Source organism: Heterodontus francisci, chromosome 40 (genome assembly GCF_036365525.1).
Source record: "Heterodontus francisci isolate sHetFra1 chromosome 40, sHetFra1.hap1, whole genome shotgun sequence".
Classification (NCBI taxonomy): Eukaryota; Metazoa; Chordata; class Chondrichthyes; order Heterodontiformes; family Heterodontidae; genus Heterodontus; species Heterodontus francisci.
The window spans coordinates 8,489,039-8,516,155 of record NC_090410.1 but is presented as its reverse complement, the minus strand read 5'-3'; the positions used below and the strand labels follow the sequence as shown (position 1 = coordinate 8,516,155).

The 27,117-nt window shown below is 45.7% G+C and overlaps 1 protein-coding gene across 1 annotated transcript in view; it reads left to right on the top strand.

Moving 5' to 3' along the window:
• The first annotated feature begins 14,932 nt into the window (after positions 1–14,932).
• Positions 14,933–27,117, top strand: part of eml2 (EMAP like 2) — a 54,955-nt gene continuing 42,770 nt past the window's right edge. Inside the window, 3 exon segments of the mRNA XM_068018980.1 lie at positions 14,933–15,100; positions 21,553–21,581; positions 25,891–26,032. Coding sequence (XP_067875081.1) covers positions 15,081–15,100; positions 21,553–21,581; positions 25,891–26,032 — 191 coding nt within the window. The 5' untranslated portion in view covers positions 14,933–15,080.

Sequence of the window (27,117 nt, the reverse complement as noted above, 5' to 3'; positions counted from 1 at the left end):
CTATTTCCCTTAGCAAAGAGGTCAATAACCTGGGGGCATCGAGATAAAGTAATTGGTGGAAAGATTAGATGGGAGTTGAGGAGTAATTCTTTCACCCAGAGAGTGGTGGGGGGTCTGGAACTCACAGCCTGAAAGGGTGGCAGGGAAAAAATACTTGAATATATACTTTAGGTGCCGTAACATACAGAGTTACAGATCAAGAGCTGGAAAATGGGATTAGGTTGGATAACTCTTTTTCAGTCAGCATGGGCATGATGGGTCGTATTTTTTCTATGTTTCTAATTAAGTTTTCTATGTTGCTAATAAAGTTCCAGATAACTATCTCTAAATTAAATGGCACAACATATGCATTTATACAGCACCTTCAATGTAGCAAAACATCCCAAGGTGCTTCAGAGGAACATTATCAGACAAGAATTGACACCAAGCCGCATAAGGGAATATTAGGACAGATGACCTAAAGCTTGGTCAAAGACATGGGTTTTAAGGAGGTGTCTTAAAGGAGGAGAGGGAGGTAGAGAGATGGAGAAGTTTAGGGAGGGAATTCCAGAGCTTAGGGTCTTAGCAGCTGAAGGCACGGCCACCAATGGTGGAGCGACTAAAATCGGGGAATGCACAAGAGGAGCGCAGAGATCTCGGAGGGTATCTGGGCTGGAGGAGGTTACAGAGATAGGGAGGGGTGAGGCCACAGAGGGATTTGAAAACAAGGATAAGAATTTTAAATTACTTGCAATTTTGTAGTGAAGTAATATGTCGGAATATTTCCAAGTACTTCACACAATTAATTCATTTTGGCGAAGTAGTGCCTGAAGAGTTGGATACAAGATCTTGGAAAGCCAGCTTGATAGAAGGAAGGAACTTGACTGGGTCTGCACCTGAGTTGGTCAGTGCCAATGAAGCTCAACATTAACAGGTGCATGGTACTACATATTGGAAATAAAAATCTTGAGGCACGTGTATTCCAGAACTAGTCAAGAGAAAAGCTGAGTCTTGACCATACAGGTTCACTCACCGCTTATCGCATCACATCCAAACAATGTAAGATGACAATAATCGAAGTGGACAGGGTGCTGGATGGATCATTTTGAATTCTAGTCCCAAGAGGTCCTGCTGGAGCAGTGCAGTGCTCTGTTCAGGCCATGTTTGGAGGATCCTGAACAGTTCTGGTCACCATATCGAGCCAGGGCTGCAAGAGACATCGAGGTGATAGAGAGCAATGAGGTTGATCTTTAGTGTTGAAGGGATGAGTCCCAATAAAGGAACACCTCTTGTAGAAACATATGATATCTAATGGAATGAACCAAATCTGAGAACACGACTTTCTGATACGCCAGGGAAGTAACTTTTGTCAAGAGGACACAAGTTCAGAGTTGAGAAAGGCAAATTTAGGTCAGATGTCAAGAAATATTTCTGTCCACAGTTTACAGGGAATATTTGACTTTTTTTTAACTACCTGTAGGTGTGTAGACAGGAACAGAAACCATTACGTCAAGTGGCCTCATACTCCGCAAGTATAAAATAAATAGTAACTATTTGTATAATGCAGCAACATTACATAACATTAGGTGATTGCGAATATCAATTATTACCTTTATACCCTGTGGTGCCCACCGGTTGCAACAGGCACCAAGCGTACCAATGGATACCACATGCTCCCATTCCAAGGGCACCTAGGTGCAGGAAATGGTGTAGAAGAGAGATTTGCATTTATATAGCGCTTTTCCCAACAGCCTGACATCTCATAGCACTTTACAGCTAATTTTTTTTTTCCAAAATATACTTTATTCATAAAAATCTGTAAAAATTACATTGCCAAACAGTTTCAAAAAATACAAACATTGCAAGGGAGATCAGTTTCCTTCAATACTGTCATGAGTTTCTTCCCAACCCTTCCGTTTCACAATTGTCATGTCAATTACAGTTTTACATTTACAGCAATTGAGAATATTAACGATGCAATTCGAGGGGTTTCCCATGGATCCAGCCCCTCAGTCAAGCTTGGTGGGGGAACCTTACACTGTGCTCTTTCCCCATTGATCCTTTGCTGCGGCTGCCCCAAGCTTTAGTGCGTCCCTCAGCACGTAGTCCTGGACCTTGGAATGTGCCAGTCTGCAACATTCGGTGGTGGACAACTCTTTGCGCTGGAAGACCAGCAAGTTTCGGGGAGACCAAAGAGCGTCTTTCACCGAATTGATAGTCCTCCAGCAGCAGTTGATGTTTGTCTCGGTGTGCGTCCCTGGGAACAGCCCGTAGAGCACAGACTCCTGTGTTACAGAGCTGCTTGGGATGAACCTCGACAAAAACCACTGCATCTCTTTCCACACCTGCTTTGCGAAGACACATTCCAGGAGGAGGTGGGCGACCGTCTCTTCCCCACCACAGCCACCGCGGGGGCATTGTGCGGAGGGGGCGAGACTTCGGGTGTGCATGAAGGATCTGACGGGGAGGGCCCTTCTCACCACCAGCCAAGCTACGTCTTGGTGCTTGTTTGAAAGTTCTGGTGATGAGGCATTCCGCCAAATGACTTTGACGGTCTGCTCGGGGAACCATCCGACAGCATCCACCGTCTCCTTTTCCCGTAGGCCCTTGAGGACATTCCGTGCAGACCACTGCCTGATGGACCGGTGGTCAAAGGTGTTTTCCCGCAGAAACTGTTCCACGAAGGATAGGTGGTACGGCACCGCCCAACTGCATGGAGCGTTCCGCGGCAATGTGCCCAGGCCCATCCTTCGCAACACCGGGGACAGATAGAACCTCAGCACGTAATGACACTTGGAGTTTGCGTACTGGAGATCTACACACAGCTTGATGCAGCCGCACACGAAGGTGTTCATCAGGATGAGGGCCACGTTGGGTACACTTGTCCAGAGATTTGAACATTGTGTCCCTCCGGACCCGGTCCATTTTAGATCCCCAGATGAAGCGGAAAATGGCTCGGGTGACTGCCACGGCGCAGGAGTGGGGTATGGGCCAGACCTGCGCCACAAGAGCAACAACGTGAACGCCTCGCACCTGATGACCAGGTTCTTACCCACAATGGAGAGAGATCGCTGCCCCCACATGCCCAACTTTTGTCGTACCTTGGCTACTCGCTCCTCCCAGGTTTTGGTGCACGCCCCAGCCCTTCCAAACCATATCCCCAGCACCTTCAGGTAATCTGACCTGATGGTGAAGGGGACAAAGGATCGGTCAGCCCAGTTCCCAAAGAACATGGCCTAGCTCTTGCCGTGGTTAACTTTGGCTCCCGAGGCCAGTTCGAACTGGTCGCAGATGCTCATCAGTCTGCGCACGGACAGCGGATCCGAGCAGAAGACGGCGATGTCATCCATGTACAGGGAGGTTTTAACCTGAGTGCCTCCGCTGCCTGGGATTGTCACCCCTCTTATGCTCGCATCCTTCCTAATAGACTCAGCAAAGGGTTCAATACAGCAAACAAACAAGACTGGGGAGAGAGGACAGCCCTGTCTGACTCCAGATTTGATCGGGAAACTTTCCGATTCCCACCCGTTGATTGAGACTGCGCGACTGATGTTTGTGTAAAGCAGTTGGATCCAATTGCAGATTCCCTCCCCAAACCCCATTTTGGAAAGCACGTCCATCATGTAGGTGTGCGATATCCTGTCAAAAGCCTTCTCCTGGTCCAGGCTGATGAGGCAGGTGTCCACCCTCCTGTCCCGTACGTAGGCGATCGTATCCCTGAGTAGCGCGAGACTATCAGAGATCTTCCTGCCGGGTACAGTACAGGTCTGATCGGGGTGAATCACCAACTCCAGAGCAGATTTGACTCGACTGGCTATGACTTTGGACAGAATCTTGTAGTCAACATTAAGCAGTGAGATGGGCCGCCAATTTCTGATTTCTGCCCTCTCCCCCTTCTGCTTGTAAATGAGGGTGATGATGCCTTTCCTCATGGATTCTGCCATGCTGCCGGCCAGGAGCATACTCTCATATACTTCCAGCAGGTCCGGGCCGACCCAGTCCCACAGGGCCGAGTACAACTCGACCGGTAAGCCGTCGCTCCCGGGAGTTTTACTCGTCTCGAAAGACTCGACGGCCTTTGTCAGCTCGTCCAGAGTTAGCGGCTTGTCCAATCTCTCCCTCCTGCTGTCATCTAAGACCTCTGTGATAGATGACAGGAAGGACTGGGAGGCTCTGCTGTCTGTGGGCTTTGCGTCATACAGCCCAGCATAAAAGGATTTGCTGATCCTTAGTATGTCGGACTGCGAAGACGTTACCGAGCCATCTTCTTCCTTCAGGCTGCTGATAACAGAGCTCTCTCTGTGTACCTTTTGGAAGAAGTAACGCGAGCACGTCTCATCCTGCTCGATGGAGCGGACTCTGGACCGGAAGATGATCTTGGAGGCCTCCTTGGCAAAGAGCGAGGCCTGCTGGCTCTTCACCTCTTGGAGGTCCTCTTTGACCTCGACCCCCATTGACTGCAACCGGAGTAGATTTTGCATAATTTTCTGGAGTCGGGACATTTCCCTCTGTCTGTCTCTCGCCCTCTGAACACCTTTGTGGATGAAGAACCTCTTGATGTTCTCCTTGATCGCTTCCCACCAGTGAACTGGAGACTGAAAGAGGGGTTTCACGGTCCTCCAACCTTTGTAATCCCTTTTGAGTTCCTCAACGTTCTCTGGGGTCAGCAGTGTAGCATTGAGCTTCCACGTCCTTCTGCCAACCCGCTGGTCGTCCTGTAAGTGACAGTCGGCCAGTAAGAGGCAGTGGTCGGAGAAGAACACCGGCTTGACGTCGGTGGATCCGTCTGTGACAGCACGGGACACAAACAGGAAGTCAATCCTGGAACGGGCAGACCCGTCCGATCTTGACCAGGTGTATCTACGCTGCGCTCCGTCTGCAGGTTTGCTGAAGACGTCGTGCAGTTTGGCATCTTTAACTGTTTCCATTAGGAATCTGGACGTAGCGTCCAGTTTGCTGTCGCCACTGCCAGATCGTCCAGCCGCATCGATGATGCAGTTGAAGTCACCGCCTAGGATGACCGGCCTGGACGTCGCCAGCAGCAGTGGGAGCTGCTGGAAGACGGTCAGCCGCTTGCTGCATTGTACCGGGGCGTACACGTTGATCAACTGGAGCGGAGCGTTGTTGTACATCACATCTGCTACGAGGAGGCGACCGCCCACCACCTCCTTAACTTCGGAGATGGTGAAGTTACCTCCCCGCAGCAGAATACCCAGGCCGGAGGAACGGCAATCATTACCCCCCGACCAGATCGATGGCCCGTGGGACCACCATCGCGACCACTGCCTGTAGGTGCTGAGGTGTGGTGTTCCACACTCCTGCAGAAACAGTAGGTCAGCTTTGACCTTGGCAAGGTAATCCAAGGTTGAAACACATCGCGAAGTAGATTTAATGCTACGCACATTAATGGAAGCAATTCTTACACCCATTTTTTTAAAGGTTATATGTTGCTTCCCATACCATTTGTCCTTGCTAGTCCCAGTCCTTCGGGATGTTCCTGCATACCCATCGTGTGCGCAAGCAGTTTCACGTTGGTTGGGCTCAGAAACCCCTCCTGCTTTTTCATGCAGTGTTTGTTCCGCTCGGGTGACATCGGGGGGGTCTTGTAGGCAGAGGGGATTGGGTTGTCCTCAGCTGCTTCCATCTGTTCCTCCTCGAAAACATCACTGCTCCCGGCTTCCCGGAGCTCAGGTACGCCAAACGTGTCTTTGCTCCCGGTGTCCCGGAGCTGAGATGCGTTGGCCACGTCTTTACGTGTGGCGCATTGGGGTTGGGGCACGCCGGGCCCATCACAGCTTCCAGTGCTCGGGGGCTGGGATGCTTTATCATCCATCTCGGAGTTCTGCCGCCTCTTTTGAAGGGGCTGTCGTTCCAGCATTTCCCCATCCAGTGAAGAGGAGTTGTTGCAGTCTGATTCAGAAGATAGCCTCCTCTTGCCACTGGTTTGGGTGGTGGCCTGTTCCGCTTTGGGTTGTTTTTTCTTTGCGGTTTTCCTCCGGACCACTTGCCACTGACCTGTTTGTCCATGTGCTGCCGCCTCCTCCTCCATTGATTCTGTCTGTGGAGGAGGGGTTTCCGGGCGCTGGGTAGGTGCTGGGTCGCTGGTTTCAGCTGCCTCCCCTTCCTTCTCAGGTTGAAGTTCCTCACTGCGGAGAAGGTTCCTAGTCTCCTTTCGAACAGCGGACGCCTTCGTCGAACCTTCTCCCGGCCTTTCCTTGGACCTTGCTGCCTGAGCATAACTGAGGCAGCATTTGGGGCAGGTTTTGTACAGATGGCCTGCCGCACCACACAAGTTGCAACACTTAGTCTGCTTACAGTCCTTGGTCTGATGGCCTTCCTCCTTGCAGTTCTTGCAAACAACCGTGCTGCAGTTGGCTGCCATATGACCAGATTTGCCACAGGTGCGGCAAAGTCTGGGCTGCCCAGCGTAGACCAAGAAGCCTCGACTTCCCCCGATAGCGAAGCTGGAGGGAGAGTGGATGATGGCTCCACTGGGATCTACCTTCAAGGTCACCTTTACCTGCCGCTTGCTGGTCCAAATCCCAAAGGGGTCCTTGACATCAGTGCTGCTGCCGGCCACCTCGACGTACCTGGCGAGAAAGGTGAGTACATCCACCACCGGAACATGGGGGTTGTAGAGGTGAATCGTCACCACCCGGTCCCGTTGTGACGGAAGCGTAAAGAGCGGCTCCGCTGTGAGGATCGACAGTGGCGCCCGGTCCCCTTTCTCCTTGAACGCCTTCAGGAACTTGATGCATCCCGCCATGTTCCGGAACGTCACGTCGAAGTATCCACTGCTGGGGAAATCCTGCAGGCAGAAGACGTCCGTCGCTTGAAATCCGCAGCAATCGAAGAGAATTTTCTTGATGAAGAAGGTGCGATCGACCGGTGCATCTCCTTCCTTATCCTTCACGACCACCCGAACGGTGTTGCGCACTCCCTGGCCCGAAGCTCGAAAATTGGTTATCGCTATTTTACTCAAAGTACTTTTTTTGAAGTGCAGTCACTGTTGTAATGCAGGAAATGCAGCAGCCGATTTTACACACAGCAAGCTCCCACACACAGCAATGTGATAATGACCAGATCAACTGTTTTTGTGAGGATGATTGAGCGATAAATATTGGCCTGGACACCAGGACATAGCTCAACTGCTCTTCTTTGAAATAGTACCAAGGAATCTTTTACATCCGCCAGAGCAGGCAGATGGGACTGAAAAACAGTGCAGCATTCCCTCAGTACTGCATTGGGGCATCAGCCTTTTTTTTCTGATTATGATTTTTCTGCTCAAGTCCTGGAATGGGACTTGAACCTTCTGATGTAGAGGCAAAGAGTGCCTCTACCTGAACCATAAGGCAGCTAGAGTGAGCCGTCTATTGACCCTGGCAGTTTTGGATCTATACATTGCTGTTTTAGCAAGGCTCAGGAGGCTAGGATGCCTGACTTGTTTAAGAAGCAGCTGGTACTGTGTTGGGGAGACTGTAAGGCTGGTATTCTGGAAGGGCAGGAGAAAGTAGCCAGAAGGGCATTCTTTATACAAGATTGTCTTGTGGCTGTTACAAATACTTTCAAGGCAATACTTCCATCTGAAGCACTCGTTTAGATTAATGCCTTGCGATCATTCATCTCAACTATTGCTTTCCTGCTGAAAATGATATGTTGAGACTGTGTCAATTAACTTCCCTTGGGACGCTTAATATCTACACACTCAGCAGAGATGAAAGGATGCTTGCAAACAATCACATGAAGCAAAAGTTTCTTGTTTTCTCCCCAGTGTTGCATTCAGCATTGTGAATACACTGAAATCGATCTCCCCTGCAGGATGCAAAGAGTTGTAGATATTGAAAATGGCAAGGGGCTGAGACAGTATAAAGCTGTTTGCACTTAGTCCTCTCCTAGGATTGAATGTAGTATGTGTTGTGAGTCTTCCATAAAATTTTTATGTTTTAGGGAGATATACAGCTGCTGCTTTACTAACCCAACGTGTTATTCTAACAAATACTGACTCTTTAAACAACAATGCAAGCTGTCCTGGTTTCCAGTGTCTTGTTTCTCTGGTCTTGTTAGTTCGATGTCTCAGTCACACTTCTGTTGGTGGTAAAATGGATTTGAAACCATAGCGGCAGAGAGTCAGTTGTATGAACTAGATCATTGTTCTGATTCTGGACCACACTGAAGTTAGAAGGTTTTATTAAAGTGCATTGAATGTTGGCTGAGAGCTGGTGCTTCTCAATCCTCCCTCTTTTATATTAAAATTAAACACCATTCCAGAGATGGGTCTAATGGTGTTTTGAAAGCAGCAACCTAGAGATTATGAGTTTAAATCACACCACAACATGTTGTGGAATGGATTTTGATTAAATATGGTAATTGTATGAGAGAAATGAACATGAAAGCACCCAGACTGCTGTCAAACCTAACTGATAAACTAGTTTCTTGTACAGGAAGTGAAACTGCCATTCCTACCTGTGCCATTCCTACCTGTGCCATTCCTACCTGTGCCACCTCTACCTGTGCCATTCTTACCTGTGCCATTCTTACCTGTGCCATTCTTACCTGTGCCACCTCTACCTGTGCCATTCTTACCTGTGCCATTCTTACCTGTGCCATCTCTACCTGTGCCATCTCTACCTGTGCCATTCCTACCTTTGCTATTCCTACCTGTGCCATTTTCTTTTTGGGGTTAGGAACTCGACATTGGGAGAACTTCTAGGTTGCAACTTCGCACCGCGTCGGAAGTAGACCTGGCCAATTAAGGACAGTGGGTGGGCTCATGAGGCTGGAGATCCAATAGGAGGCCCTCCAGCAAGGACACATCGACAGTCCCACTGTCGGAGATGGAAGCTGCCAGTGTGTGTAGGAGAGGGAGAGGACACCGCCATCTTGAGGCACCCTCTGAACACTTCTTAAAAATGAAAAAATAGAACGAGGCCACGGCTGCCAGACTGTCCTTGTGGAGGGGAAACCCTTCCACAGGGTGACCTATGACCCTAGCTGTGGCCATCGCGGTATGGTAGCTCCGGCAGCGTGTTTAATAAGGTCAGTGGAGCGCTGGCCCTCCCCTACTGAACCCCCAGTCTGCCGCAGGGAGGCCACCTCCTCTTACTAGCTGTGTTTCAGCCATCGCAGGGGGCCTGTCTGCCAACTATATTGTAGTGTAATGGTAATTTCACCTTTAAGAAACTGTGCCTTTAAGAGACCAGGCTACTGATGCAACTGATGACATCATCATACATGTATAAGGAGGAGACACCATTAGACTACATTACGCCGACTGGCTCAATTAGCTTTATTGGCTGCCTGCTGCTCGTGGCTGGGTAGCAGTTCCACCCCCAAACCAGTCTTTTTCAAAATAGCGCTGGGATGGAACTGTGCCTGCAAACCGGTCTGGCAACCAGCGGGGGGGAATACTGGCCCTGCACCCACTGGGCCTTGAAAATCCGGCCCCGTCAGAAATGGCCTGGAAAGCCATTCAGTTGCACAATCAAGTGCTACCAATATCATGGGGAAACATCACATCAAGGGCAGCAGTTTTAGCCCAAGAAGAAGGACAACCTCTGTCTTCTCATGGACCACAAATTGCAACCAGTGCAACCTGGACAGACATTGCCAACATCCCAAGAGCAAAAATGGCTGTAGGAAACATAGGACTGAAAGAGACCATTGTGATCCATCAAGCTGGTACCAATGTATTATCCATCACCATCTCTCAGACCCCCTCAAGAATTTCTTGTATAAAACATAAGCAAAATGAGAAAGATTAGAGAAGCTGCACCTGAGACCACAGCAGAAACAAAGAATAGGTTACCAAAGAAACTCTGAGGAAACCGATGGCGAACAAAGCTTAAGGGAAGAGGTGACTAACTCGTAACTGATACAGAAGTGGAGCCCATGCTGACGACCAACACCAATCCAGAGAGAAAGTGCAGGCGCTAGCAAGATTCCCTTGGAGATTTTACTCACTGGAGTCTCTTTCACATGCTCATTACTCCAAAGTTACATTTATGATTTTGGAAGTGGATGCAAAGCTCTGTCATTACTGGGCGGAGAGCAATGCAGTTGCTGGCATTGTGGGGCTATCATCACCTGGCCTCGTACTTGCCTTAGCCAGCGTAACTGGATACTTGGCAAACTTATAGTACAACATTCACAAGAGTTAACACTGAGCCATAGATCAACTAAGCAGTAAATGTTTGCTGCCACCTGTTGCTTTACGTTCATGTGACCCTCTTCACTGTTGTAAGCCTAATTATTGATGTTTGACATTTTGCCTTTCACCTCAGTGGTGTGGTACTGGATAGTACCCTTCCAACTCAAAGAGCCACAGGTCCAATTCTCTGCATTTGCTGACAGTTGAATATGAGTCTGAGTAGCTTCGCGGGTTATTGTGTGGCTGTGCGTCACCCCGTCAGTGTGGCAGGGTGAACCCAGACTCTCAGATGCTGGCTCTCTGAGTAGACCCTTTGTTCTAGTTGATGTGCGATTTTAGAGCTGGGTAGTAGCTTCAGTTTAGATTCCACAGTATTTTTGGTCAATGTTGATCTTTTTTTCATTCGCGCAGTCTTTGCCTAACCCATAACGCTCTCCCTGTAGGCCGTTGAATGCATTTTAATTAATTATTAGCTAAGGGAAGCTTCAGGCCGTATCTGTTACAACACCTCTTGCTGTATTTGCATTAGAACTGACCACGTGAACAGTTGCTAATTTGGAAGGGATCATCTCAAATTGTTGTTCTTTTGTGTCACTTGATCCAATGAATAGCATCACTCAAGCCGAAGCATTCTGAGCAGGGAATACAAGTCTATACTGAGGCAAAAAGGAGAATATATTTTACCACAGTTAGCTAATTTACTTCCGTATTGCAACTGATATGTTAAGTGTGTTTAACCCTCTCCCTTTTCCCAGGGAAGGGGCGGTAGTTCCTACATGCAACAGGTGGTAAAAAGGGAAAATGGTATGTTAGACTTCATAGCGAGAGGATTCGAGTACAGGAGCACAGATGTCTTGCTGCAATTATACAGGGTCTTGGTGAGGCCACACGTGGAATATTGTGTGCAGTTTTGGTCTCCTTATCTGAGGAAGGATGTTCTTGCTATAGAGGGAGTGCAGCGAAGGTTTACCAGACTGTTTCCTGGGTTGGCAGGACTGACCTATGAGGAGAGATTGAGTCAGTTAGGATTATATTTGCTGGAGTTCAGAAGAGTGAGGGGGGAATCTCATAGAAACCTATAAAATTCTAACAGGACTTGACAGAGTAGATGCAGGAAAGATGTTCTCGATGGTGGGGGAGTCCAGAACCAGGGATCTTAGTCTAAGGTTACGGGGTAAACCTTTCAGGACTGAGATGAGGAGAGATTTCTTCACCCAGAGAGTGGTGAGCCTGTGGAATTCGCCACCACAGAAAGCAGTTGAGGCCAAAACTTTGTATGTTTTCAAGAAGGAGTTAGATATAGCTCTTGGGGCGAAAGGGATCAAAGGATATAGGGGGAAAGCGGGAACAGGTTACTGAGTTGGATGATCAGCCATGGTCATAATAAATGGCGGAGCAGGCTCGAAGGGCCAAATGGCCTACTCCTACTCCTATTTTCTATGTTTCTATGTAACAAAGTTAGAAATGTGTTCATAATTGCAGCAAGACTGCTCCTGTACTTGAATCCTCTCACTATGAAGGCCAGCATACCATTTGCCCTTTTTAAATGGACTGCCTTCTGGTCACTTTGACCAGGAAATGGTGTGAAATGGGGGAAACTTGTCGAAGGCACTCAAGATTTGTTTACCGTTAAAACGATAGTGACAGAAGAAGGCCATTGGGACGCACACCGAGATAAACATCAACTGCTGCTGGAGGACCATCACCTTGGTGAAAGACACTTTTTGGTCTGCCTAAAACCTGCTGGTGTTCTAATACAAAGAGTTATCCACGACCGAGTGTTGCAGACTGGTACATTCCAAGTTCCAGGACTACCTGCTGAGGGAGGCACTAAAGTTTGGGGCATCCGCTGCAAGGGCTCAATGGGGAAAGGCCAGTGTAAGGCCCTCCCGCCATTGTATACCGAGGGGCTGGAACCGATGTAAAAAAACACCTCGGGCAGTATGCACCATAATATGTTTTTGCTGTGTAATGCAATGTACATCATTGCATGTAAAATGGAATGGCAAGGATTATGAGGAAATTCACGTTCTGTATCGAAGAAAACTGATTTCTTTTGCACTTTCTGGAATGTCAAATTGGAACTGTTTTGTAATGTATTTTTCAGACAGATTTTTGTGAGTAAAGTATATTTTTGGAAAAGAAAATTCAGCCATCATGCACATGGCACATTCCAAGGTCCAGGACTACGTGCTGAGGGTTGCATTAAAGCTTGGGGCACCCACCACAAAGGCACAATGGGGAAAAGCCACAGTCGAAGGCCCTCCTGCCATAGTACACTGAGGGGCTGAAACTGTGTAAAACCCTTCAGGATGTATGAACCAGAGAATGTTTGACGTGAAATATAATCTACATTGCAAATGTAGTGTAGCACCTCAAGAATGCCACATACTGTATTAACAGAAATTGAATTTATTGCATTTATGCAATGTAAAATTTCAACAGTTATGTACTGTTACAAATTTTTATGAATAAAGTATATTTTTTGAGAAAAAGTTCAGCCCATTGTGCCTGTACAGGCTCTTTGAAAGAGCTATCCAATCAGCCCCACTCCCACCCGCCCCCCCCTCCCCCACCCCCAGCTCCGCTCTCCCTCCACTCCACCCTGCAATTATTTCAACTTCAACTATTTATTCAATTCCCTTTTGAATGTTACTATTGAATCTGCTTTCATTGCCCTTTCAGACAGAACATTTCAGATCATAACTTTCGTTAATTAAAAATAAATAAAACATTTCTCTGCCCTCTGGTCCTTTTGCTAATTGTCTTAAATCCTCTGGTTACTGACCCTCCTGCTAGTGGAAACAGTTTCTTCCCTATCTACTCTCTCAAAACCCTTCATAATTTTGAATGTCTCTGTTAAATCTCCTCTTAACCATCTCTGCTCTGAGGAGAACAACCTCAGCTTCTCCTGTCTCTCCACATAACTAAGTCCCTTAACTCTGGCGTCATTCTTACAAATCTTCAAAGACACCCTTTCTAAGGTGTAGTGCAGATAATGTGACACAATACTCCAGCTTAGGCCCAACTCATGGCATATAAATGTTTAGCATAACTTATTTTCTTTTGTAGTTTATTTATAAAGCTTGGATTCCTGTATGCTTTTTTTTAAACACTATTGTGGCTATGTGGCTGTCACTGAATGTAGCCCTTCACGGCTTTTATTGCGTTTAGCACCAATAATCAGGTCCAAGATTTACAACCGTCAATCTGGAGGCCATCTTTGTCATGTGATTAGCCAAAGATTTGCTGAGAAGCTGCTCAAAAGACAATCGCACAGCAAATTTTGTAAAGTGTCTCCTTTCCCAAATTGCCGATGACGGCAGGCAGGCAGAAGAGGAAAAGAAGTGTGGAAAAAGTTTGAAATTAGAAGTCTGCAGGGGTGAAAGGTTAGAACGCTATATAATAGCAGCATACACTTCTCCAATACCCAGTATGTAGCAAACCATCGCTAGGTGCTTAAAAGAAAGACTTGCATTTATATAGTGTTTTACAGAACCATCAGAGTCCAGAGCACTTTGCAGTCAATGAAGTACTCTTTAAAGTTTGGTCACTATTGGAATGTAGGAAACGTAGCAGCCAATTTGTGCACAGCAAGATCCCACAAACAGCGATGTGATCATGACCAGATCATCTGTTTTTTGTCATGTTAAGTAAGGGATAAATATTGGCCAAGACACCAGGGAGAACTCTCCTGCAAAATAGTGCCATAGGCATCTTTTACATGCACCTGAGAGTGCAGACGGGGCCTCAGTTTAATGTCTCATCTGAAAGACGGTACCTCTGCCAGTGCAACACTCCCTCTGCACTGCACTGGGAGTGTCAGCCTAGGCTTTGTGCTCAAGTCCTAGAGTGGGACTTGAACCCACAATCTTCAGACTCAGAGTGCTACCAACTGCACACTTAACGGTGAGGTGGGGGGGAGGGGGGTGCGCGGTTGGTGGCACGGGGTGATACACCTGAGCAGCAATCGAGAGAAAGGGAGGGAGTTAGACAAAGGCACAGACAAGTTTAGCAGACTCTCGAGGTGAAGAGAGGCGTAATTAAAGTAGTTATACAATCGTTTGAAGTTGAAATAAGAACAGAACCGAGAAAATGGAGAAAAAGAGGTTAAGATGGCAGGTTGAGTGTAACAACAGTTTTATTTTCTTACAAAATGTGTATTGTCATATCTGTATTAAAAAAGTCATATTTTGAGTAGCTGAATTGCCAGAGACATGAGCTGAAAGCAAACACAAAGCAATGACATGAGGAAACTTGTTTTTTTACACAGCGAGTTGTTGTGATCTGGAATGCACTGCCTGAGAGGGCGGCGGAAGCAGATTCAAAAGCAGCATTCAAAAGGGAATCAGATAAATACTTAAAGGGGAAATACTTTCAGGGCTCTGGGGGAAGATTTGGGGGGAGTGGGACTAATTGGATAGTTCTCCCAAAGAGCTGGCACAGGCACGAGGGTCTGAATGGCCTCCTGTGCTTGTATGACTGTGAAAAGACTGGCCATCCCAGGAAGATCAGACTTTCTCCAGAGCTGCTAGCATGTCTAAGAGTTAATGTGGAGGACAATTTGCCAGCAAAATTCTAACAATCACATCAGGCAGTGCTTAATTTTAGATTTGAAAGTTAAGTAGTAAATTTCAAATGTGAAATGTATTCGTACTGAGTCTACTTCTTACAGCATACACATTATATCAGCTCCAGGCAACCGTCCAGTGGCTGTGGCTTCAGTGCTATCAGGTGATGCTGGAAAGCCAGATTAATGTTGTTGGAACTCACCCAATAGGAAGTGGCATCTGATTGGCCCAGGAGCCTGCTGGTTTCCTTGTACAAAGTGATTGATTCAGTTCCGTCTGCATAAGAGCTACACTGCTGTCAAGTAAAGTGTATTGAAGCCTTCATTCCTAGTAACCAGTGTCCAAGCTTGTAGTTTCTAAAAATTCTTGACTCCCCAATCAAGATGAAGAAAGCAGCCAATAAGTAGGTGCTTCTGTTGTGAGTCTTGCTTGCTTTGAAACTTTGTAAAATGAAGTTTCAAGTCTAAAGGATGTGGTCTCTAACCACTGTATCTGCACAGCTTTGTTTAACTTTTTTTTTAATGTTGTTACTTCCGGTTATCTGTTTGACTCCCAAATTCAACTTTATGTTGATCGCTACAGGTATACAGAAGTCTGTCTTTATCTGAGGGGGAAAAAAAGACTGGTTCATTTTTCTCTTGCTGGGGTGTGTTCTCAGCATTTTCTAATTACTCTTGTAATCCCAATTCAGTTCGTCTCTGTATTTACATAGACGAGTCTAAGACCAGAGCTGAATTGGGCTTTTGAGAGTTGTTCTGTAGTTTTAAATGTGGTTTGACTTCTAAAATTAATCTTTGACATCAAACTCTTGCATGCAGTGTTAACCATTAACTTTTTTGGGTGCAGAATATAGAATTACTGTGTTCCAGTTGATAAAATTAGGCCCGATATCAAGTTGCTTAACTTTTTAGTGATGACATTTTTTTTTTTAAGTAGTCCTAGGCTAGTGTAGAAACTAGATGCCAATAGATAATACCTCTAACTCCCAGTTAGATGGGCTAAAATGGTCAGGTTTTGGATTGATATATTATTGATTAATGTAGGGGAATGTATTGTGCCTAGTCTCAAGGGTTGGTCTTCAATGGCCCTGATAGTTTTTAGTTCCCTTATTTGCTTTGAGTTTAATTTAGTTCCAAGAGCAGGTCAGAGGATGGGAATTCTGAGTGATTTGCCTCCCAATTCTCCAAAGCCTGTCCACTATCAACTAGGCACAAGTCAGGAGTGTGATGGAATACTCTCCACTTGCCTGGATGGGTGCAGTTCCAATAACACTCAGGAAGCCTCAACATCATCCAGGACAAAGCAGTCTGCTTGATCAGCACCCCATTCACCACCTTAAACATTTGCTCCCTTAACCACTGACACACAGTGGCAGCAGTGCATACCATCTACAAGATGCACTGCAGTAATTCACCAAGGCTCCTTCGGCACCTCCCAAACCCATGACCTCTACCACCTAGAAGGACAAGGGCAGCAGATGCATGGGAACACCACCACCTGCAGTTTCCCCTCCAAGCCCCACACCATCCTGACTTGGAACTATATCACCATTCCTTCAATGTCGCTGGGTCAAAATTCTGGAACTCCCTCCCTAACAGCACTGTGGGTGTGTCTACACCACATGGACTGCGGCAGTTCAAGAAGGCGGCTCACCACCACCTTCTCGAGGGTAATTAGGGATGCACGATAAATGCTGGTCTTGCCAGCGACACCCACATCCTGTGAACAAATTTTTTAAAAAACTGATAATGTGACACATGTCGCTATCACTTTTGTATGTTGCCTGTTTCGTAACCCTAATCAAGTCTCTTTCACATATCACTCATTGAGACTCCGCGATCTTCAATTCCCTTCCCAAACCCCTTCACCTCGCTACCTCCTTTTTTAAGATGCTCCTTAAAACCTACCTCTTTGACCAAGCTTTTGGCCATCTCACCTAATCTCTCTCTATGGGGCTCGGTGTAAAATTTTGTCTGATAACACACCTGTAAAATGTCTTGGGATGTTTTACTGTATTAAGGGCACTAAAGGTAAATGAGAGTTCTATCTATTGTGCTCTGCAAGTTTATTTTAAAGTGTCCTAGTGGCGTGGCTCAAGTTTCAGAAGAATTAGCTGCTGCAGCCACGTAGTACACGTTGAGCAATCGTAGGAATAAAAATGATGAAATCCTCCTCCTCACCTCCCCAAAAATATGAAAATTATTTCCCAATTACAAATTAAATTGTTTTAAATGATCTAAATTTATCAATTACAACAGATTGCGTTTATAGAGCATCTCTTGTATTTTTTTAAGAGACACACTGCTTTGCAGGAGACAGTGGAGGGGAAAAAAAAAGCACGAGAAAGATAGGGATCTAACATAAGGTCATCCAAAAGTCTGCTGCCCATTTTGTAACTCTCTCCAAGTCCCTTTAACCCATCTCCCCTGTGCTCGCTGAACTATATTGGCTCCTGGTTAAGCAATGCCTTTTTAAAAAAAAAAAATACCCATTCTTGTTTTCAAATCCATCCCTGGCCTCGCTCCTCCCTGTCTCTGTAATCTCCTTCAGTCCCTCAAGAGATCTCTGCGCTCCTCTAATTCTGGCCTCTTGAGCATCTGTGGATTTTAATCGCTCCACCATTGGCATCTGTGCCTTCAGCTGCCTGGGTCTTAATCTCCTGGAATACCCTCCCCAAACCAATTTGTCTCTCCCCTGCCCCCCCACCCCTTTTCCTTCTTCAAGACACTCCTTAAAACCTACCTCTTAGAACAAACCTTTAGACATCTGACCTAATATCTCCTTATGTGGCTCGAAGTTTGTTTGCTAACGCTCCTGTGAAGTCCCTGTGGGATGATTTTATTATGTCAAGGTGTTAAATGAATACAAATGATTATTATTTAGTCTTTAATCGGTGTGAGGGAGAGTTCCAGAGTTAAAGGGCAAAGTTGCTGAGTGTTCTGCCACTAATCGTGGAACAGAGAAATGGGGCCTGGTTTTGGGGTTGAAACTCCTGAATGATAAAACAATGTGATACTACCACTGAAATGTTGTTCTGTTGTAGTAGGATACAGCAGGAGAGGGGTGATGGTACTGCCATAGCTAATGTGGTCTTGCCAGCATCTTCTGCATCCCAGGAATTTTTTTTTTTCTAAAGGGCTAGCGTGCCCCATAAGACTTGTGGCAGCCAAGGAGACATGAAGAAAAGCCTTTCTCATCTGGGGCAAAACAATCTGAGTGAAAAGTTGTTTGAAGGTAGTGTTGAGTAAGATGATTTTTCAAGCAAAATGACTGCTGTCTTCAGAGCAAATTCACATGGTGTGAGACTGTGAAATCTTACTCCATCTGAGTGAAGCTGATATGGCTGTCAACTGTGGGAGGCACACGCACAAATGTCTCAGCAGCCGACGAGAAACGTAAAAGCAGCTATGGCTAATTCTCTGACATGAGTGTTTTCTCTGACTTTCTATAGATATTAACATGGAAACGTCAGAACAGGAGTTAGGCCATTCAGCCCCTCCAACCTGTTGCGTCCTCCAATTCGGTTTTTGGCTGAACTATATCTTTGCTCCACTGATCCACCTTGGCTCCATAACCATTCTTTCCCTTTGCCTAACACAAACCCATAGCTCTCCGTTTTGAAATGTTTTAATTAACACCCCAGCCTCAGTGTTTTCTTGGGCAGCAAACTTTTTTTTTTGATAAGTTATCTTGAAAGCTGCACTTGTGGTGCGTCTCCTCTCTCTTTTTTTTTAATATGTGAATGTTGATGTCTTTAATCAGAAAACAAAGTTGCCAGTCAGCTGAGCTGTGTAAATGGTAATTATTGGAATACAAAGTCACTGCCTCCAGACAGGGTGAGGTTTTAATCATGAAGGCTTTAAAACCAGCACTACGATAAAGGAGCAAACAGCTGACTCACTTTTGAAAATAAGTTCCTGTGGGTAGATTGGTAGTCTTTTTACTGAGAAATAAATTGACAGTAATGATAATTAATAACAAATGTTTGTTTCGGTATCTGATGCTTGAAATAGAAGCAAAGATTTACGAGAATGGTTCCAAGTATGAGCGACTTCAGTTATGAGGCTAGACTGGGGAAGCTGGGGCTATTCTCCTTAGGGAAGAGAAGGTTGAGAGGAGATTTGATAGAGATGTTCAAAATCGTGAGGGGTCTGGACAGAGTAGACAAGGGAAAAACTGTTCCCATTGGTGAAAACCAGGAGGACACCGATTTTTAAGGTGAATGGGAAAAGGACCAATGGTGACATGAGGAAAATCTTTTTACACAGTTTGTGGTTAGGATCTGGAATGCACTGCCTGAGTGTGGTGGAGGCAGGTTCAATGAAGGCTTTGAAAAGAGAATTGGATAACTTTCTGGAGAGGGAATTTGCAGGGTCACCAGGGGGGTGGGGCACAGTGGGATTAGGTGAGTTGCTCTTGCAGAGAGTTGGCACAGACACAATGGGCTGAATGGCTAAACCACAGAAGGAGGCCATTGTATGATTCTATATTTGTACTGCAGTTTGTCACCCAAAACAATCTGGAGGGCTCCTTTCCTCTACTTTGCAATGAGCAGTCTGTGAAACTGACTCCATGAGGCCAATTGGTGTCAGTTGTAGCTCAGTGGGTAGCACTCTCACCTCTGGATCCAGAGACATGAACACTGAAATCCAGGCTAACACTTCAGTGCCGTACTGAGGGAGTGCTGCACTGTTGGAGGTGCCGTCTTTTGGATGATGCGTTCAACTGAGGCCCCATTTGCCCTCAAGCAGCCACAAAAGATCCCGTGGCACTATTTGAAGACGAGTAGGGGAGTTCTCACCAGTGTCCTGGCCAATATTTATCCCTCCACTAACCTCACTAAAACAGATGATCTGGTCATCAACACATTGCTGTTTGTGGAAGCTTGCTGTGCACAAATTGGCTGCTGCATTTCCTGCATTACAACAGTGACTACACTTCAAGTACTTTGGATGTATTGGCAGTATGGAAATGCAAGTCTTTTTTTTTTCTGACAGTTCTTTGCTGGAGCAATTCTGATCTAATCCCATTGCTCGTCTCTTTCTCAATTTGAAATATTGATCCAATTTTCCCCTGAAGGATCAGTGCTTTTTTTTTTAACCACTTGTGTTTATATATTCCCTTTTTCTTAATGTAGTAAAATGTCCCAAGGTGCTTCACCAGAGCATGATCAGACAAAATTTAACTGAGTGGGAAAGGAGATATTATCACAAGTGACCCTAGAATTATGGAAAGTTACAGCACAGAAAGAGGACATTCAGCCCATGTCCACACTGGCCGACAAGGAGCCATCCAGCCGAATCCCACTTTACAGCTCTTTGTCAGTAGCCTTGTAGGTTACTGAACTTCAAATGCATATCCAGTGCTATGAGGGTTTCTGCCTCTACCACCCTTTTCAGGAAGAGTTCCAGCCCCCCACCACCCTTTGCATCCCCTCTAAACCTCCTATCTCTTACCATAAATCTATGCCTCTGGTTCTTGACCCCTCAATCAAGGGAAATGGGTTATTCCTATCCACTGTGTATTCAAACGCCGCATAAATTTTATACACCTCAATGAGGTCTCCACTCCGTCTTCTCTGTACCAAAGAAAACAACCCCAGCCTATCCAATCTTTCCTGACCAGAGGTAGGTTTTAAGGAGGGTCTTGGAGAGACTTCGGTAGTGAATTCTGGAACTTGGAACCTTTACAACTGAAGACATGACCCTCACGGGTGGGGGAAAGACCAGGTCAGAGGTGGAATGCAGGTTCAACCATTCCCTTTGGCACAATATTCTATGTTCCAACAACACTTTTTTTTTTTTAAAGAAGTAAATACTCAATCTCTTAATGACCCCTCTTCTTTGACTCCCCAACCAGAGTAGCAAAATCCTTTTATATAACTTTTTTTTATAAATCTGCTACATTTGATCTTGGCATTCTCTGCTCCTGTGGAATTAGCCCTTTATCTTGTCAGCTGTGACTTGGTAGCACTTTTGCCTCTGTTGTAATGTAGCAGCCAATTTGTGCACAGCAAGCTCCCATGAACAGCAATGTAATAATAATCAGATAATTTGTTTGTAATGTTGATGGATAAACATTGAGCAGTACACTAGGGAGAACTCCCCTGTTCTTATTACATCCACCTGAGATGGCAGAAGGATCTTCTGTTTAATGTCTCTTCAAAAGATGGCACATCTGACAGTGGCACTCCCTTGGTACTGCTCTGGAGTGTCAGCCTAGATTTTGTGCTGTAGTCTCTGGAGCTGGACATGAACCCACAACCCTCTGACTAACAGAGCCATGGCTGATGCCTCAAAGAACACACACTGTCTGGTCAAGTAAGTTTGCTGGGGTTTGCAGATGTAGCGATGTGGCGGTGACCATTTAGTATATGTGGAGGGAGATGGCGGTATCGAACGGGGGGGGGGGGGGGGGGGGGCCATTTTGTCCCTATTTGGATTTTTGTTTCTGTAGCTCCAAAGTGTGTGCTGCTCTGGCAAACTGCACCACCCATCTTGGATCACTAGCTGGGAGGTCGCAGAGTGACTTGCTGTCCTGTCTTGGAGTTTCAACTTTGAAGGGCGCGGAGGCAAGAACAATGAATTGATGAGCTTGATCCTGACCAAAGTGTGATAGCAATAGATGTGACTGCAAAGTGTGACCAGAATTTTACTTGATGGGCATATGTAAATATGCAGGACTCTTTAATATTTATGGATACAATAAGCTGTTGTACAACCAAAATATTCTTGCAAATCCTTCAGGATTCCTCTTGAAATTATTCACATTGAAGGGATTGATTTGTACTCTGAAACGAGATGCATTTTTTTTGGGCTGGGCATTTAATTGTCTTCTATTCTCTCATTGTTACAGTAAACAGAAGGACTCCATCTTCAGTGCAGGTGAGTGTTAATTTTGTGCTTGAATTGCCTCCTTTTGAATGTTTGGAAGCAGTGCTGAAAGTAGTATATCCAGCAAAGATGGGTACACGTTATAATGCTATTCATATTTATCTTATCACCCAGACCTCTGGAGCAACAGCCTGACGGAATAGGAGTGCTCAAATCGTAATAAGTAAAACATTATGTTCAGGTATTGCATTCCAGATCATTGGAACAGGAGGAGGCCATTCAGCCCCTTGAGCCCTGTCCCAGCATTCAATGAGATCATGGCTGATCTGTAACCTAACTCCATGCACCTGCCTTTACTCCATATCCCTTTTATACCTTTTGGCAAACAAAAAATCAATTGCGATTTGCAGAAAAGAGTTCCAAACTTCTACCACCATTTCTGTGTAGAAGTGTTTCCTAATTTCACACCTGAAAGGTCTGTCGCTAATTTTTAGACTCTGTCCCCTAGTCCTAGACTCCACAAACAGCAGAAATAGTTACTTTCTATCTGTCCCCTTTAGTGAAAGGGTGGTGAAAGCAGATTTCAACCATAATTTTCAGAAGGATAAGTACTTGAAAGGGAAACATTTGCAGGGCTGTGGGGTAAGTGGGACTAATTGGATAGCTCTTTCAAATGGGCTGAATGGCCTTCCATTATCGAATGATACAATGAATAAGGAATTAGAAGCCTGTAATCAAGCGGGAAGCTACTTGGGAACAGTTCATGAATATTACATTGAATGACCTTTTTAACTAATGGATATCATCTCAATGAGAAGTCAATTACTAAGTGGAATGAACAAATCTTAGTGATTCCTTGGCCCACCAACTTTCTACATAAATTTCTCTTAACCTCTTTATTTTTATTGACCATTTAAAATCCATACATCATTAATCTCTAAGCAGAGGAAGAGGCTTCCTGTATGCAACCTTTCAAAATTCTTTTGTAATTTTTAAAAAGCTCTTATTAAATCCCCCTTGTGGCCTTCCCTGCTGCAATGATGGTTGATGGAAGTGGTGAGTGACTGTACAGAAGGGAGAGAATTGATTGCATAAGCTATAATTTTATCAACTATCACTTCCCAAGCTAAATTGCTTCCAATCTTTCCAGGGTGCAATCTGCTTAAGACCTTTTTTTTTGTGGAAAATGATTTGATGCATGATTATTAAATTTACCGTATTGGCATTACAAACCTGTAAGGGCACTCGCTACATGCAAAGTTAGTTTAAAGCCAACAATGCTTTCATCTTCAGCTGCTGACCAATCTGACAGTATTGGCCTTGATAGGAATGCTGGCTGCAACAGAAACAGTCAATTTGCTTGAGGCAATTTCCATCTCTGCCCCTGGTGGGCAGTTCAAAACTGCATATAAACTGGACGGTTTTAATGCAAACTGACCACTGAATCAATTTGTTTATCTGAGCATCTAATCCTCAGCTGTGACTTTTTTCCCCTGAAATAGCACATGCACCAGGGAATGTTAAAAGTCTAAGGGCGGCACAGTGGCGCAGTGGTTAGCACCGCAGCCTCACAGCTCCAGGGACCCGGGTTCGATTCTGGGTACTGCCTGTGTGGAGTTTGCAAGTTCTCCCTGTGTCTGCGTGGGTTTTCTCCGGGTGCTCCGGTTTCCTCCCACAGCCAAAAGACTTGCAGGTTGGTAGGTAAATTGGCCATTATAAATTGTCACTAGAATAGGTAGGTGGTAGGGAAATACAGGGGCAGGTGGGGATGTTTGGTAGGAATATGGGATTAGTGTAGGATTAGTATAAATGGGTGGTTGATGGTCGGCACAGACTCGGTGGGCCCAAAGGCCTGTTTCAGTGCTGTATCTCTAATCTAATCTAACCTAAAAGAAAGGACAGACCTGCCTTTTCCATAATCCCTACACAAACATCCCGAATTGCTTTAAAGCCAGTAAAATACTTTCGAAGTGGAGTCATCTTGTAATGTAGGAAATTCAACAGGTCACACAAGATCATTTCGACTCCTCCATGCTTGCTGAAATTACTAACCATTCTCTCTGCACATACAGTTCCCCTCCCCTTCAAACCTACCATCTACTCCATAGGTCTGTCTCATTTGTCCCTAAAACCTACCTCTTTGACCAAGCACTGTCCTAATAACTACTTATGTGGCTCAGTATCAAATCTTAGTTTGATACCATATTTCTGTGAAATGCCTTGGGATAGTTTGCTACATTAAAGGTGCTAGATAAATGCAGGTTGTTGTTTTTATGCCATCAGCCTCCTCCTTAAAATGCCCACTGTTAACCCTGTGTCCTATCTAGTTACTGCCCCATCTCTAACCTCCATTTTGTCTCCGATCATTTTAAGCATATGATTTATCATGTCTACTCTCCCACTTTACACTTTTTTTTTCCTCTGGTAACCATGTTGAGACCACCCTGGTCAAATTGACTGATGACATCCTTTGTGCCTATAAGCAACATACAATGTGCTACTTCTGCACAGTAAAAGATGTAAAGCTCGCCATTTGAAGACCAGGCAGATTAGTCAGTGCTGCTCATTTTATTTATTTATTTTTGCTCTGCTTTCTCACTTTCTGTAAACTCTAGCGAATCATTTGACAGTTGCTTTCAGCTGGACCTGATTGCTAGCGGCTAAAATCCACCACAAATGTCCTTGAGTCTGTCAGTAATTAACCTCGAGTAAACTGGAGCAAATGAGCAGCAAACAATTCCCATGCAACAGCACTAAGAATTTGTCTTTTAGTTTTTGTCCCTTTTATAATTCTTGTTCTTGTGCTTCCTGGTGTAGTCTGAGGAGCCTCTGTTTTTACTGCTGCTGTGATTGAGCACTGCAGACTAGATTGGGGGGTGGGTGGGGGGTGGAATTTTATGCTCTTCTGCAACCCCCCCCCACACACAACACCCCAGCAGCTTTGGAGGTGGAGAGAGCATATATATCAGGTGGGATGGCGGTGGGGAGAACCCCCACCAGCTTCCTGCCCCACTGCCAATTCAGACCCTTACCTGGGCAATTAATGCCCAATTAAGAGCCTCATCCCCACTGCTGAAATTAGCCACGTAGCGGGTGACCCTGTTGCCGCATGGGAAGCACGGCAGGCAAAACTGTAGGCTGTTTTCCGGCTCTGGGGTGGGGTTGGGGCTCCCTCCATTAAGAGGCACAGTGCTTGAATGAGGGACCTGGCATTGGAAAGGGGGGCTGACTCGCTGAGAGCTGCCCCTGCTACCGACACCGTGCCGCCCCCCCCCCCCCCCCCCCCCCCACCCTGCGACACACCTTCTGCCCTGACCTGCCTGGGTCCAGCATCACTCCTGGGCCTTGGGGTGGGTGCTCCACTGCCTCCGTGATGGCGCTCCTTAGTGAAAGAACTGCCAGCCTCTGGCCAGCAGCTCTCCAAGGGCAGGACTTCTGTCTCCGGGGTCCTTGATCCCGTGGAAAGCCCGCCGCTGCCCACTCTAGTGCCTAATTGGCACTAGATCTGGTGGGCATCCCACAGAAGAGGCGATGCAGGGTTCTTGGTGTCGCTTTTTCCAGACATTGAGACTCCTGTTGCTCAGATGAAATCCCAGTTGATCAGTCTATGCAACATATGGAGCTTTACTCAACTACACAGGTAAGAACAGTATGTTTGCAATGCAAAAACGGAAAGTTTCAGAAATGCAGAACCTTTTTGTAAAGAGAAGGAATCTGCCTGTCATTTCTTTAACTAGGTATGTGTCTCCTATAGTTTGAGTTGTGATCCCCACATCCACTAAAGAAAGACTTGCATTGATTTAGTGCCTTTCACAACCCAATGGAGTACTTTTTGAAGTTAGTCACTGTAATGTAGGAAATGTAGCAGCCAATTTGCGCACAGTAAGCTCCCACAAACAGCAATGTGATAATGACAAGATAACTATTTTTGTGATGTTGATTTGAGGATAAATATTGGCCAGGACACTGGGGAGAACTCCCCTGCTCTTCAAAATAGTCACATGGGATCTTTTGCATCTACCTAAAAGAGCAGGCAGGATCTGCAAACAGCACATCCAACAGCGCAGCACTCTGAGCACTACAGTGGGTGTGCCAGCTGGATTATGTGCTGAAATCTTTGGAGTGGGAATTGAACCCACAACCTTCTGACTTGGAAGAGTGCTACCCACCAAGCGAGTTAACCATTAAAAATTTCACAAAGTGCTTCACAGAGGAGACTTAGTGGGGAAAAGCTTGGGGATTAATGACCCTAAAATTAAAAAGCATGGGTGACAGACCAGAGCAAAATCGTGATAGCTTTCAGGATTCTGCAACTGCGACTATGTGTCTCACTCTTGTATTTTTGTTATATGCCTTGCAGAGGAGGGCTATGTGAAGATGTTCCTGCGTGGCCGCCCCATCGCAATGTATATGCCGCAAACGTTGATTGGATCATACAAGTTGCAGGCTGCTACAGAACCACCGGCCCACAAGTTGAAGATGGAATGGGTGTATCCTCTGCGGTTTTTAAAAAAAATTCTATAAAAAATTTCCTTTTGAGACTTTGTAGTGTCAGTCATTTTACAGCACAGAAGGCAGCTATTTGGCCCATCATGTCCATGCCAGCTCTCCACGGAGCTATGCAGTCAGTCCCACTTTTTTTTTTATTCAGGCCAGGCCAGCATTTATTGCCCATCCCGAATTGCCCTTGAGAAGGTGGTGGTGAGCTGCCTTCTTGAACTGCTGCAGTCCATGTGGGGTAGGTACACCCACAGTGCTAGCTAGGTTTGCTAGGCCATTTCAGAGGGCATGTAAGTCTCAACCACATTGCTGTGGGTCTGGAGTCACATGTAGGCCAGACCAGGTAAGGACAGCAGATTTCCTTCCTTTTAAGGACATTAGTGAACCAGATGGGTTTTTACAACAATCGACAATGGTTTCATGGCCATCATTAGACTAGCTTTTTTTTAAATTCCAGATTTATTAATTGAATTCAAATTCCACCTTCTGCTGTGGTGGGATTTGAACCCCTGTCCCCAGAGCAATACGCTGGGTCTCTGGGTTACTAGTCCAGTGACAATACCACTATGCCTCCACCCGGCTCGGTTTCCCCATAGCCCTGCAAGTCTGCTTCTCTCAGGTGGCCCTCCAACTTCCTCTTGAAGTCATTGCGTTGCAGGACCAACTGTAACACTGTACAGAGTGGTTATTTAGTGATTGTTTACTCCCTTCCCACATGCCCCATTCTGACAAGTTTTGGAATTTAGCAGCAATATGTGAAATTAGCAATCTGACTCTCATTGCCTCAGTGTGTAAGGGGTTTCTGTTGCTCCTGTCCAGAAAAGAGTCTGAGACCTGAAACACTCCCGCAGTACAACGATGCACTGTTTAAAAATAATTTCCTTATAAAAAGGATATCATTTACAATGGGCACTTGATGGACTTGTATCAAATTTCTCTCGCTATTTTTCGTGCTATTCTTAGCACAGAGAAAACATTGCGATGAGCACATTGTGTATACAAGGAGTACTACTCATTGCTCTAATATAGAATGACCAAAACTTTTAAGAGCAGGATTGAAGTCCTCCTATTTGAATATTTTAAACCA